The sequence below is a fragment of the Musca vetustissima genome, unplaced genomic scaffold (assembly GCF_032173495.1).
Source record: "Musca vetustissima isolate MV318-11 ecotype Yass unplaced genomic scaffold, APGP_CSIRO_Mvet_v1 utg48367, whole genome shotgun sequence".
NCBI classification, from domain to species: Eukaryota; Metazoa; Arthropoda; class Insecta; order Diptera; family Muscidae; genus Musca; species Musca vetustissima.
The window spans coordinates 52,710-68,614 of record NW_026882453.1 but is presented as its reverse complement, the minus strand read 5'-3'; the positions used below and the strand labels follow the sequence as shown (position 1 = coordinate 68,614).

Here is a 15,905-nt window from a genome sequence, read left to right as displayed (position 1 = left end):
TATTTATGCCAGTATTTGTTATATTTGGATATTGGGGAGAACGTATATCTAATGTTCGGATAACATGGATAACGTATTAATTGTCTTTGGATCATATGGATAAGGGATTTGAAGGGTTCGGATAACTTGGATGAAATAAAATTCTAGTTCTTTTCCCATATTTCCAATGTTCTACAACTTTGGATAATGCGGATAACAATGCTATGTTATTTTTATGATGTGGATAATGATTCTATGTTATTACAATGACGTGGATAATGATTCTATGTTATTACAATGACGTGGATAATGATTCTATGTTATTTCCACCAAGCGTATAATGAGTCTATGGAGTGATGGATGATGAATCTATTTTATGTATAGGACATGGATAATGATTCTATGTTTTTTATAACGCGGATAATTATTCTATTTTATTATTTATGACGTGCATAATAATTCTATGTTATTTCCACAATGTGTGTAATGATTCTAATGATTTTATGTTATTACCATTATGCAGAAAATAATTCTATGTTATTTTTATAACGTGGATATTGATTCTATGTTATATTTATAGAGCGGATAATAATTCTATGCTATATGGATAACGATTATATGAAATTCTCATAACGTGGACAAGGATTCTATGTTATATTTATAACCTTCATAATGAGTCTGTTATATTTATGGCGTGGATAATGATTCTATGTTATTACTATAGCGTGATTATTCTATGTGATTTTTTATGACATTAATAATAATTCTATGTTATTTTCATAACGCGGATACTGATTCTATGTTATATTTATGACATGGATAATGATTTTATGTTATTTTTATAATGAAGATAATAACTTTATGTTATTACCATTATGCAGATAATCATTCTATGTTATTTTTATAACTTGAATATTGATTCTATGTTATTTTCAAAGCTTGAATAACGATCCTATGACACAATTTACCATTCTATGTTATTTTTATAAATTGCATATTGATTCAATATTGATACTATAATGCGGAAAAATGATTCCATGTTATTTTAATGGCGTTTGTAATGATTCTATTTAAAAACATAGAATCATACATAAAATGATTCTATGTTACTTTTATAACTAGAATATTGACTCTATGTTAATATAATCATGCGTAAGATGATTCTATGTTATTTCCAGGACGTTGATATCATTCTATGTTATTTTTATAACTTGAATATTGATACTATCATGCGGAAAATGATTCTATGTTATTTTTATGCCATAGTTAATGATTCTATGTTTTTAACATCATGCATAAAATGATTCTATGTTAATTTTATAACTGTAATATTAACTCTATGCTATTAGCATCATGGGCAAAATAATTCTATGTTATTTTCAGGGCTTGGATAATGATTCTATGTTATTTTCCAAGCGATTCTATGCTTTCTCCATAACATAAATAATGATTTTATATTATTTTTTAACTGAACTAAAAATATTATGGCTCAAATGTACATTTAATTATTCTATGTTATTCCAATAACATGGCTAATTATTCTATGTTATATCATAATGTGCAACAATTCATTCCTTACAGTTGTCCCCTCTTGAAATTCACTCCTTTCTCATTCACATTGATAATTTATTAGTGAATATCTAACCTCGCCCAACAATGTTATTGACCGCCCGGCCGAACGACCTCCAAAAAAATACATTTCTATTGCACTTTAGTCCAAATGAGTTGCATCTTTTCTTTGTTGTTGGAATTTTCTATTTATTTTGGCAAGTAAACAAAAAAATCCCAAATCTAACAATAATTGATGATGGAAATTATTTCCAGCGCCACCCCGACCACGTTGATGTTTATATTTCGCTCCAACCAAAAAACAAAAAAAGTGCATTAGCACCCAAAAATGCATCTCTATTCTCATCGCGTCATATATAAATAAAAACTAATAAAATAGAAATAATAAGAACAAGACGGAGAAGAAGTAGAAAATATAGACAAATAGACACAGATAAATAACACCAACAGTGTGTGTGAGTGGCAAAGCCGGCTGTCTTGATTGGCTGCTTGCCTGCCCGGTTGTCGGGCTGTCTATCGAGTTGGTGTTGTCCATCTTTTTATATGGCAGCAAGCAAGAAAAAAATTGTTGAACAACGCATTCTAAGCAATTCAATGAACTTTCAACAACAGCCAATATCGACAATAACAACAACAACTACAACGGCATCGACACCCAGTAGCTTAGGAAAATCAAGAGGCAAAAAAAAAATATATATAGTAGAGGCACAATGACGACCAAACGTCGTTGTCTGACCAGAACAGGCTAGCCTATCTACCAACACCCCAGTCAGAGGCCTATATGTAATAATAATTGTTGTTGTTTTTTTTTTCCTGTGTGACAATAGAAAAAAAAAACTTACAATGAAGAAGAGTAGGCGATATGAAACAAAGAAACCCAATAGATTACAAAAGTTAATAACTATCGTGTAAAATGTTCGAATAGCCGACCCACCAACCAACGGACTGGCAAACCAATCCCATCGAACCATTTCAAAACAAAAAAATCTTCCTCATAAATTACAAAATAATAAGAAGATTGCAAATAATGTTGTGTGTTTTCATTTCATCAAATAATCGATGATAACAAAGAAAATTGAAATCGAAATTCAAAACAAATAAAAATATCAACACTTCTAATCTAATCTCCTTCTTCTCGCACTCTCAAGCGAACACATAAAGTTTAATTTAAAATTTAATTTCTATTTAACACGTCAGTCAGTTAGTCCCTCAGTCGTCTATACTTAACAAATTATTTGTTTTGCCTTGCCAGGCCGAGTCGAACCACGCCGTGCCTATTTCTGTTTTTTAGCAACCATATAAATAATAAAAAGAAATTTCAATATTAGTACAATAAATTATATACAAAAAAAATTGAAAAAAAAATAATGATAATTAAAGATTATTTTATACACTACATTCACAGATCTATACCATCTGCGTCATAGGCAAAAAATAAATAAATAAAATAAATAAAAAATAGAGTGTCTGGTCGGTCTATCACCTCATACCAAACTTTCCGTTCGCATGGGTCATTCTTGATGGAGATTGGCAAGAGATATATTTTGTTTTAAATATTTGTTTGATTTACTTGAATTGCTAGATTTTTTTTCGATAATGCGGATAATGATTCTATGTTATTACCAACATGTGGATTACAATTCTTTGTTATATTTAAGGGGCGCGGATAATGATTCTATGTTTTATTTATGATCGGATAACGATTCTATGTTATTTTAATGATGTGGATCATTATTCTATGTAATATCCATAACGCGGATAATGATTCTATGTTCTTTATATAATACGGATAATGGCCCTATGTTATATTTATGGCACGGATTTTTTTTCATAACTCGGATAATGATTCTATGTTATTTTTATAATTCATATAATGATTCTATGTTATGTTTATGACGTGAATAATAATTCTATGTTATACGCATAACGAGGATAATGGCTCTATGCTATTTTTATAAAGTTAATAATCATTCTATGTTATTTTCATAACGCGGATAATGATTCTATGTTCTTTTTATGGGCTGAGCACTGATTCTATGTTATATTTTCGACTTGGATAATGGTTCTATATCATTTGCACTACGTTTATAATGATTCTATGTTATTTTTCTGACGTTGATAATAATTCTATGTTATTCGAATGACGTAGATAGTTATGTTATATCAATTAGCTCGATAATGTTTCTATGTTATTTTCATAATGCTTATAATGATTCTATGTTATGTTTATGTCGTGTATAGTAATTCTCTGTTATTTCCATAACGCGGATAATGATTCTATGTTAATTTTATGGGCTGAATACTGATTCTATGTTATATTTTTGACTTCGATAATATTCTAATTCATGTTCATTACGTAGATAGTTATTCGATGTTATTTTCCAGCCATGGATAATGATTCTATGTTATTTGAATGACGTAGATAGTGATTTTATTCAATTTTTATAATGATTCTATGTTATTTGTTTGACCTATATAATGATAATACTTTGAATTTATAACGTGGATAATGATTCTATGTTATATCCATTAAGTCGACAATGATTCTATGTTATTTTCATAGCGCAGATTATCATTCTATGTTATTTTTATGACGTGTATAATGATTCTATGTTATTTTTATTAAGCTGATAATCATTCTATGTTATTTTCATAACGCGGATAATGATTCTATGTTATTTGTATGTACTGGATAATGATGTTTTCAACTTGGATAATGTTTCTATGTCATTTCTATTAGGTGGATAATGATTCTATGTTATTTTCCTTCCGTGGATAATGATTCTACGTTATTTGAACGACGTAGATAGGGATTGTACTTCATAACACAAATAATAATTCCATGTTATTTGTTTGACCTACATATTGATTTCATGCTGAATTTATAACGTGGATAATGATTCTATGTTATATTCATAAGGTCGATAATGATTCTATGTTAGTTTCATAGTGCAGATATGATATTTTATGACGTGAATAATGGTTCTAAGTTATTTTCATAACGCGGATAATGATTCTATTTTAATTTTATGGGCTGGATAATCATTCTATGTTATTTTTAACGATTCTACGTTATTTCCTTAATTTGAACTGTGTGACTATATGTTGTTATAATGACGTGGATAATGATTCTATGTTATTTTCATAACACATATAATCATTCTGTGTTATTTTTATGACATGGATGATTCTATGTTATTTCTATACCACGGATAATCATTCTATGTCATTGTTATGACGTGTATAATGATTCTATGTTATTTTTATGACGAAGACAATGATTCTACGTTATTTTCTTAACCTGGATATCGATTATATGTTGTTGTTATAATGATTCTATGTTTTTTTATGACGCAGAAAATTATTCTATGTTATTTTTATGTCATAAGAAAATATTCTATGCTATTTTTATGACCTAGAAAATCATTCTTTATTGATTCTATGTTAGTTTCATGGCATTGAAAATGGTTCTATGTTAATTGTGGGACGTAGAAATTAATTCTATATTAATCCCATAAATTGAATAATTACTCTATATTATTGTTATAGCTTAGAAAATGATATGTTATTTTGATTACCAGAATATTGATTCTAGTTCATTCCTTACATGTCGATAATGATTCTATGTTTTTTTATGATGTAGAAAATTATTCTATGTTATACTTGTGGCATACAAAATAATTCTATGTTATTTCTATGGCATAAAAACGGATTCTATATTATTTTTATGGCATAGAAAATAATTCTATGTGATTTTTGTGACATAGAAAACAATTCTATGTTATTTTTCTGACTTAGAAAATGTGTCTATGTATTTTTAGGACGATTATTACTATTCTATGTTTTTTAACTTGCATAATGTTGCTCCCTTATAATTCTATGTTATGTGAATAATACGAATAACTTTTCTATCACGGTTCCATAACGTTTTTAAAATTTCTATGTTATTATATTATAAATTTCATAATATTTTATTTTTTAAATAATGATTCTATGTTATTTTGCTATCGTCTACAACAATTCTATGATATTTTTCATAGTCTTAATAACACAAAATTTTACTCTGAAGAAAGTCTCTACGGATAACCTGAAAGGAGTTTCCTCGATACATTCTTCGGAGACTCCCTTCAGCTCATCTGTAGAGACTTTCTTCAGCCCGTCTAAAAAGACTCCCTTTCGCTCGTATATAAAAATGTCTCATCATTTCGTCTGTAAATTCTCCCTTCAGCTCTTATATAAAGACATCCTGCGTCAGCTTGTCTATAATGACTCCCTTCACTTTGTCTGAAAAGACTCCTATCTGCTCGTCTAAAAAAACTCCCTTCAGCTCATGTTATTTTCATAAATGATAATCTATGTTTTTTTACTATAAATAGGACACAAATCAATGTTTTCTTTTTATAACATCGCCAATATTTTAATTGCCAAAATATGTTTCATAAATGCTATGTTTTCTTTTCTATTCAAAAATAGGCAGTTCAATATTCTCTGTCCACCTCCTTTGAATTCTATTTTTAGTCCCATCATGACATCGACCCAATATCTCACCATCACCACCACCACCACCCCCAACAATTAAACAATAAATTAAGTTAATTAAACAACAAAAACAAAATAATTATTTTTACATATCCAATTCAACTGCGCACATTTCCCCATTGAAAAAAAAAATACACCAACATTGTTTTTGTTGCAGTTTTTGTTTTTCAAAATTGAAATCGAAACAACAAGCATTAAAAAACATATGAACGAGAATTGAGTTCTGTGGTGCTATTTTACAATGGATTAATTCATTATTATTATTTTTTTTTTAATTTTTTTTATAGAATTATTTATTATCATTCGACAAGGGTATTAAATGTGAACGAACCCCACCGCCTGCTGTGGAACACAGACCATTTTAATCAATCATAAATGGGGCTAGAGAAGAGATACAGGGAGTCCGAATGATGAACGACAATTTAATTTCCTAGCATTGTCAATTGAAGGCTGGGAGAGAGGGAAGGAGGGAGGTAGGAATGTTCTAGGGGGAAATTGCATGAGAAGAAACCACAAAGAAGCAGGAAGAAGAAGAAAATGTAGATAAATTATTATGGTCCAGCAAAAGTTCTGTAAAAATAGCTGCAATTCACTATGAGATTGGTTGAACTTTTTTCTCTTTGGCTTGCAGGGACACAGGAAATCTAAATTTGGTTCGGAATGATAAGGTTATCAATATTTATGAAATGGAAGGTTCTTTGGGAGATCATTTATTGGGTGATGACAAAAGGGTCTCATGTAGTTGAAGTGTTTTCATAGCCTGGTTGTCTCATTAGGGTCTCTTGCAGACCAATTTTTTGTGACTCCATTCACCTGGTCTATATAAACCCTTTAGCATTTAAAAAGACTGCTTCCAGCTCCAGTCTATAAAGGATACCTCTGATCACCAAACAAAAAAAACTCCTATCACATTCCGCTCGAATGTAAAGACTTCCTTCAGTAGGTCTATAAAGACCACCTTCAGCTTGTCAATAAAACTTGACTCCCTTCTTCAGCTCGTCTATTAAGACTCCCTTCTTCAGCTCGTATATAAAGACTCCCTTCTTCAGCTAGTCTATAAAGACTATTCAGCTTCCTTCCTCAGCTCGACTCTATAAATAAAGACTCCCTTCTTCAGACTCGTCTATAAAGACTCCCTTCTTCAGCTCGTCTATAAAGACTCCCTTCTTAAAGACTCCCTTCACTCGTCTATAAAGACTCGTCTCTATAAAGACTCCCTTCTTCAGCTCGTCTATAAAGACTCCCTTCTTCAGCTCTATAAAGACTCTAGACTCCCTCTTCAGCTCGTCTATAAAGACTCCTTCTTCAGCTCTCTATAAAGAGCTCGTACTCCCTCTTCAGCTCGTCTATAAAAACTCCCTTCAGCTCGTCTATAAAGACTCCTCTCTGCAGCTCTTCTATAGAGACTCCATTCAGCTCGTCTATAAAGACTCCCGCCTCTAAAGACTCCCTTCAGCTCGTCTATGAAGACTCCCTTCAGAGAACTTTTGTGGAGGCTAAATTTTCTCAAAATCACCCACAATAATACAACTGGCAACAACAACGTCATCTATGCCTAAAAAATACCATCTATGCCAGAATGATCGCCTTCACTCACTCGCCACTAATCTTCCATGATTGACTAGCTGTCTGTCTGTCAGTCTTTGTATGGGGGAATTTTTTTCGGTTATCTTCTTCTCGATTGTTTGGCTTGCTGCCGACTATCGCTTCTTAAGAAAAAAGTGTGTCAATATTTTTTTTGTTAATTCTCAAGAACTATGTGCGTGGGGAAGTGTACTAGTCTAAATATTATCTACGTAATTCACACGTTGTTTCATTTGTTTATAAAGATTTTTATTTAGATAATTTCAAAACTAAGCATTTAAAATTGTTTTATGGACATAAACATAAAATTAATTGTGGTTTTTGTTGTTTTTTCTTCTTGCAGGTGATCAAAATGAACCTAGTCGTTACAGCTGTGGAGATGATGTCTCAGGCAATGAATCCAGTGATGCTCCAAAACTGACAGAGACAGAGCGTCAGGAGAAATTCAATCGCCATAAGGAGGAAATGCAAAAGAAGAAACGCCGGAAGAAGAGAACCTCATCATGGCACTCGTCTACATTTCAAGGTATGTCCGATTTGAAAAACCCCCCTTCATTACATCAATCCTTCTTGTCCCCCTTCCAGAGTTATACAAACTAACCGGTGAAATATTGGGTGAGGGCGCCTACGCCTCCGTTCAAACCTGTGTCAGCATTTACACCGATCTCGAATATGCTGTCAAGGTTATCGATAAAATTCCCGGTCATGCACGTTCTCGTGTCTTTCGTGAAGTGGAAACATTCCGCCATTGCGAAGGTCATCCCGGCATTTTACAACTTTTGGAATTCTTCGAAGATGATGATAAATTTTATTTGGTTTTTGAAAAAATCAATGGTGGTGCACTGCTGAGCCGCATCCAGGAGCATATTTGTTTCTCGGAAAATGATGCTGCACAAATCATTAAGGAAATTGCCACTAGTTTGGATTTCATCCATAAGAAGGGCATTGCACATCGTGATCTCAAGCCAGAGAATATATTGTGCGTCTATCCGGACAAGCTGTGCCCCATTAAGATATGTGATTTCGATTTGGGTTCGGGTATAACGTTTACCGCTGATATTTCATCACCGGTGGCAACGCCACAACTTTTAACGCCGGTAAGTAATGAGAAAAAATAATAGGTATAAAAGGGCCTTAGAATTGAAAAGTTTTACAAGATTATAAAATGTTCCCATGACTGTAGAATATATTAATTGGAAAGGGTAATACTTGTCTATAAAGACTTCCTTCAGGTTGCCTATGAATACTCCCTTCAGCTCGTCTATAAAGACTTTCTTCAGGTTGCCTATGAATACTCCCTTCAGCTAGTCTATAAAGACTCCCTTCAGCTCGTCTATAAAGACTCCTTTCAGCTCGTCTATAAAGACTCCCTTCAGCTAGTCTATAAAGACTCCCTTCAGCTAGTCTATAAAGACTCCCTTCAGCTCGTCTATAAAGACTCCCTTCAGCTCGTCTATAAAGACTCCTTTCAGCTCGTCTATAAAGGCTCCCTTCAGCTCGTCTATAAAGACTCCTTTCAGCTCGTCTATAAAGGCTCCCTACAGCTCGTTAATTTTTATTTATATTTTCCATTTCTTTCCCTTTTCCTTCTACAGGTTGGCAGTGCCGAATTTATGGCCCCGGAAGTTGTTAATTTATTTGTTGGCGAATCCAATTATTATGATAAACGCTGTGATTTGTGGTCTTTGGGAGTAATTGCCTATATCTTATTGTGCGGTTATCCACCATTTTCGGGTAATTGCGATGAAGATTGCGGCTGGAATCGTGGTGAAAATTGTCGCCGTTGCCAAGAGCTACTATTCGAGTCTATACAAGATGGTGAAAGCAGAGTTAATCTTTTTTTTAATAAATTTAATTTATGAATTTGTTGTTGTTGTTTTTGCAGGACGTTTTTACTTTCCTGATCCAGACTGGACTGATGTAAGTGAAGAGGCAAAAGATTTAATTCGTGGCCTTTTGGTTAAGGACGCACCCAAACGTTTAAGTGCCGAGGCCGTATTGAATCATCCATGGATAAAATTCTCCGAAATGGAACCTGTCGATAGCATGAAAATGCAAAATAGACGTAAAGCTTTATTAACTGCAGGAAATATAAGACGGTAAGTGTTTGAGAAGGGGTTATTTGATTTGAAAAAAGTAATTGTTTTTCTTTTTTCCTTTAGCAATAAATCGGCTCGTGAAATTTCACGTTTTGCCGAATCCGCCATGGCTGTGAAGCGTGTTATCCTGCAACATTTCTCGATGCGTTACGATTATATGATGGAACGTCCCAATATCTATCAATCTTCCCAGAATGGTGGCCACCACCCCGAAGAGCCCAAGGAATTGTTGCCATTTAAAGCCCATCGTTCCAAGAGCCGTCATCGCCCCTCACCTTTGAATATCCAACAATCGATTAATAATTATGCCACCAGCAGCAGTGGTGGTGATGCAGGAGAAGGTTTAATGTTACCACCACCCCCACCACCAGCAATCAATTGCAATAAATCATCATCTCGATTGTATAATACCACCTCGATTAATTTCTCTTTATTGAATACCCACAATGAGGAAGAAGATGTTGTGGAAAATGATCAGCAGCAATATCAGGAGAATTCCGATAATAATAAAAATCAACTCTCCACCTATTGGCATAATTTAGATGATAGTGGGGGTGATGATGGCGGCGATGATTGGAACAAGGATTTGATTTTGGATAATAATGGTGGCTGTAGTAGTATTGGGGAAATAATTTCAAAGTCTGATTACAATATTTTACAAACACCCAAGGTCTATGAAAATGAGGAGGAAGATGATGACGAGGATGATGATGTCTTTAAGAAAGATTCATGGGTCCATGATCTGGAGGATTTAGATCAACCCGTTTATGGGAAATATAAATATCTGGATGAAGATGACCAAGTGATGATTGAGGCCAACGATTTGCAAGATGCTAATCATGAAGATAAGCATCTTAACAACGATGATGATGATGCTAACAAATTGTTTATTAATTTATCTAATAAACAATGTGTTAAGAACAAGAAGAAACAAAAGAAGAAGAAGCAACAGCAGCAACAGCAGGCAGTTAATAATGATATATTGGAAAGTATCAGTGATTTAAAGGCAATGCTACCTGATGTAATAATTGATGAGACTGGCAATAAAATTGATCAAATCAATTGCAATCAAAATAAAGAAGATGATGATGAAGATGTTAACGAAGTTGTAGAAGCAGACAACAACAACAAAAATGCTGAGTTAGACGAGGACGATGATGATGATGACGAAGATGTGGTTGGTGATGCTGTTGTTAATGGAGAAAAACAACATCTGAAAAATTACAAAAACCAACAACAACAACCCCAAAGGAAATTGAAGAAGATGAAGAAAAAATCCCCAAAAGCTAGGAGTGCTGTTGATGATTATGATGAGGAAGAAGATGATGAAGACGATGATGATGATGATGTAAACGATGCCGTGCCAGCAAGTCAAGTACCTATGATAACTATTATAACTACAAGCCCACCACAATTAAAGAAAAAGAAGAACAAGAAGAAGAAGAAGCACACCTTTGAGCAGAGGAGTGATAAAGAGGAGAAAATGGATATGGAAAAGAAATTGCATAGCAATTCGTCCTCTTCACCCTCGCCCAGGACTTCATCAATACTCAAGACCACCAGCAGCAGCAGCAGGACCTCACCAATTCCAGCTCCCCAGCGTTGTGTTTATTTCGTGGACAACAACAACGAAGATGATGATGCCTATCATAATTATGATGCCGAACTGGAGGATGATGATGACGATGAAGGTTTGGAGGAAGGTGATGATGATGATGATGAGGAGGAAGTTGGAAATGTAAATGGCAGTGTTGTGGATAACAAATCCACTTTTATCAAGCCACGTGATCCCAAAAGAATCATCCCACACAATGCTGATGATGATGATGAGGGCATATTTAAGAAGCCTCTACAATTTCAACATTTCAATAAGACACGCAAACAACACCAACAACAACAAAAACCACGTTATATTAGCCACACCAATAATAATCAGGAGAAGAAGAAACCTTTGGAAAATTGGCGCGAACGTAACAATAACAACAACACCAATAATGACCTGAAGACCACCAACAACAACAACACCAACAATTTGAAGAATTTTAAAAATCTAGACAATCATTCATATCGTAACAATAGCAACAACAACAACGATAAGCAACGTTATTATGATTATCCCGTTAACAACAACTCGGGAACCTCCTCGGCTGTGGGCAATTTTCCACGTTATGGCTCCCAGCAGCAGCAAATTGCCAATCGTTGTAATCCCTATATGTTGCCTAGTTATTGTTATCGCCAACAGCAGCAGCAACAGGAGAATAATCCACGTGGCAATCATGGTGGCAATAGCAGCAGCAGCAGTGGTGGTGGCACTCCACCCTCCGATAATGAATACACCATGGGTAATCATAAATTTTCACCTACCCGCCACAATAGTGGTGGTGGTGCTGAAAATAACAATGAGATACGCAACTGGCGTAATGATTGTATTTATGCCTCGGTGCGTAATGCCAACAACAACAACAACTCTGGTAGTAACAAACCTGGCTATCAACGTAAATGCTATTCCGAGGAATCCCAAATGATGTTACCCATTTATCGTAATGGAGGAGGAGGCGGAGTCGGAAGTGGAGGCAGTGGTGGTCTTCTTATTGGTGGCGGCAGCCAAACCCAACAACAACAACGTATTGGTTCCGGTCGTATCCCAGTGCGCAACAGTGATAAAGAAAAGCATTTCCAAAATTCTTATCAATTTGGTTCTTCCTATGATTCATCGTATAATAGTTCATCACCGATTAATATTGGCCTATCGCCAACTGCCGAAAGTTTCCTGAAGCAAAGGCAACAAAGAATGCAACAGCAACAACAACAACAGCGTAATTATGAAATCATACCCGGTGGAGGTGGTTTGGGATCATCACCACCGAACCGAGGTGGTTTGGGATCATCACCACCAAACCTATCATCGTCACCATTCTATCAACATTTTGGTCCAAAGCCACACCAACAACACCAACGTAATGCTAAAAATCTTTTCAACAATTCCAATGATTATTATAACCGAAAACAGCAACATCAACATCAACAGCAGCAACAACAACATCCACATCAGCCGCATCATCATCATCACCACAATCACCATCAGCCACAACAGGCTACGGCCAGTGGCTAGCCATGGCTAAAGCCTCTAAAACTGCTTATTTTTATAATGGTTGCCATATGGAATTGGATTATAAACACTAACAACACCATAATCCTCACAACAACAACAACATCATCGCCCTGGCAACCAAAGTTAAACAACGACAACGATAAAAAACGTGTTTTCAAGAGACGATGTTTACGAAAGTTTTTTCTATACAAAACAAATGGGTGATTCCTTTTTTTCTTCAAGATTTCCTTTTTTTAAAACAAGAACAACAAAAACAACATCAACACAACATCAGCAACAACATCTACACCAACAACAAAAAACAATTTCCGCCATATATATTTTTTCTACTATATTTTTTTTTACCAATACAATTATAATTTTTGTTTGAAAGATTCTTCGTATAATAAGACCCTACATCCACAGCCACACCCATCCATCCCCCTTGGGACAATTTGTTGTTTGTGTGACCCCCAAAACCCCACTTTTTTACTGTTTTTTTTTTCATACATTGTCTGTCTGTTATAAATTCCATAAATCCATATTTTTGGATACCATACTTCCCCCTCCATTGGGTTTTCTTAAGAAAAGAAAGAACAAAGTGATAAAATACGGAGATTTTGTGTTTTTTTTTTTTTTTTTTGAAAATCTCTATACTCAAATCTCCCCCCTTATTTTCCAAAGTAGTATTCTTAAGAATAAAAGTGATAAAAATAACTTCTTCGTTATTCCCCCCTAACAAGGCCATAATTTTAAGAGAGTAAATCACATAAATATTGGTTTAAATTTGTCACTACATACCTTTATTTTAGTAAATTTAGATGGGCAAGAACCTAGGTTAAAATAGTGTTATTTTGTGACTCTTAAGACCCAGGAATGAAATTAAGAGGCCAAAAATCCATATTTTTAAGTGCCAAAAAATCCGCTTTGGCCACGAACATCTATGTTGAACTAGGTTAAAGTGTATTCTTTATATATACCTCCTTGCCAAGGCCATATTTTTAGGGAAACTAAAACTTTTGATTTTTAACAATTCATACCGGTCACGATCTACCCATTATTTTCATACCAAGTCCATAAATTATTTTGTTTTCTTGAAAATGTGGCCTTGAGAGAGAGACTATTGATTTAAGATTAGGTTAAAATTGTATTATATTAGGCCTCTTAATCCCTCCGCCGAAATTGTAATTATTTCAAAATTATTTAAATATCAGAGCGGAAGAGAGGGTTGTAAATTCGATTAGACGTCCACGTTCCTAGGTAATCTTCTTAAGAATATAGCATTAAAAATGGGACCCATCGTACGGTCATTTTTGTAACGGATATAAAAGGTCAGAATTTGAGATTTTTGGTTTCAATTAAAATCTATCGTTTATCTTAGCCTTTAATGCCTTGTATTTGGTTCATATTTTAGGAGAGACAATAAGGATAATAATATCGTATTTATACCATGTTGAAATTATATCCTTATGTGGCCTTTAACGTTCATCTCAAGTTCTAGAGGCATTAAAGACTATTTAATACCCCATACAGAGTTCTAACTTTTTGGGAATTCTATAAGGACAGGATTATTTAATTTATATTACATTAAAATTGCATCCTTATATGATCCTTAAAATGCTGCGCACTCATGGCCATAGTCTCTTTTAGGAGAAACCAAAATTGGGTAATGCAACTACCAAGGTCTACCATTTTAAGGTCCTGTACTCAAAAATGCAATTTTTAATTTTATTAAAAATCGAGTTCATATTTTTAGGGAATCTAATGGCATTTAAGACTATTTAATACGCCATATAGAGGTCTAACTTTTTGGAATTCTATAAGGACAGGAATATTTAATTTATATCACATTAAAATTGTATCCTTATATGATCCTTAAAATGCTGCACACTCATGGCCATAGTCTCGTTTAGGAGAAACCAAAAGGGGTTTTACAACTACCAAGTTCTACCATTTAATGCTCTGTACTCAGGTTGTATCGATTTGCTAATTTTTGGTAGTACTATAGGGAATTCAATATTCGATTTTGATTACCTGAAACTTGAGTCCTTATGTGATCCCCGAAAAAAAGTTTTCCCTAGGCCATAGTTTTTGGAGAAACTAAAAGGGATTAAAGTTGGCCAAGATCTAGCAGACTTCCTGTATATTCTGTCCCACCTTGAACACTGGACAAAAGATCTTATTTAGGCTAGTTTTAGATGGTGTCCCTAAAACCCCATTCCCAAGATTTAAATCTTAAAAAGGTTCGGTAAAAAAAATTCAAGATATTTTTTCTTTTTCGGGCCGTGGTTTCCGGTTTACTGATGAAACCCCTTTAAAATTGGGTATAATTGGGGTCGAAAGTATTCTAATTTCGATTATTGTTAAATATTTGTTATCTCTTCTATTTAAGCCTTCAAGCATCACCCCTCGAAGGCCTAAATTTCAAGGAATATTAGTGACCATAAAAGTTTATAAAAAAAAAGCTCCCGAAATCCTTTTAAAAGTCACAGTTTCAATTATTGTTAAAAATTTTTTATCTCTCTTATGCTTTCCTTCATTACCAAGAGATCTCATTGAAATATGGCATGCAGCACACTAATCTCTTTAAAAAATAAGTGTGTATAGTTATGTGTAGGACCCCAAACCTCCCATCTATGTTTGCCCACCCCCACTAAAACCATCATCCCTTTGTCTGGCCTCTCATGTGTGATATGTAGATACATTTATTTGTTATTAATTTAAGTGATATTTAAATTCCATAAGAAAATGTACCTAAAAATATATGAAAATATGAGAGGCAAGCAATTGGTTGGATGGAACTTTCCCCTGCAATTATGGCCTTTTTTTCTCCTACAATCTCAATCATAGTCGTCAAACTAAAGCACATAAGATAATTAATATCTTAGTTAGATGCTTATAAAGTACATAAGATAATTTAGAATCTTAGTAAGTTGCACAATAACTAAAAAAAACTATGGTTGCAGATTTCAAAACTCTATTATTTTTTCAAAATTTAAATTCCATTTTCAAAATTCTCACACACACACAAACAACAATTTTTG

The 15,905-nt window shown here is 33.9% G+C and overlaps 1 protein-coding gene across 1 annotated transcript in view; it reads left to right on the top strand.

The window, feature by feature from the left end:
- Window positions 1-15,282, top strand: part of LOC133328859 (probable serine/threonine-protein kinase MARK-C) — a 64,613-nt gene extending 49,331 nt beyond the window's left edge. The window contains exons 2-10 of the mRNA XM_061537369.1: window positions 8,015-8,197; window positions 8,257-8,768; window positions 9,267-9,489; window positions 9,557-9,770; window positions 9,834-10,644; window positions 10,714-11,740; window positions 11,825-12,082; window positions 12,392-12,727; window positions 15,254-15,282. Coding sequence (XP_061393353.1) covers window positions 8,015-8,197; window positions 8,257-8,768; window positions 9,267-9,489; window positions 9,557-9,770; window positions 9,834-10,644; window positions 10,714-11,740; window positions 11,825-12,082; window positions 12,392-12,727; window positions 15,254-15,282 — 3,593 coding nt within the window. The remainder of the gene's footprint in view (window positions 1-8,014; window positions 8,198-8,256; window positions 8,769-9,266; window positions 9,490-9,556; window positions 9,771-9,833; window positions 10,645-10,713; window positions 11,741-11,824; window positions 12,083-12,391; window positions 12,728-15,253) is intronic.
- The last annotated feature ends 623 nt before the right edge of the window (window positions 15,283-15,905 follow it).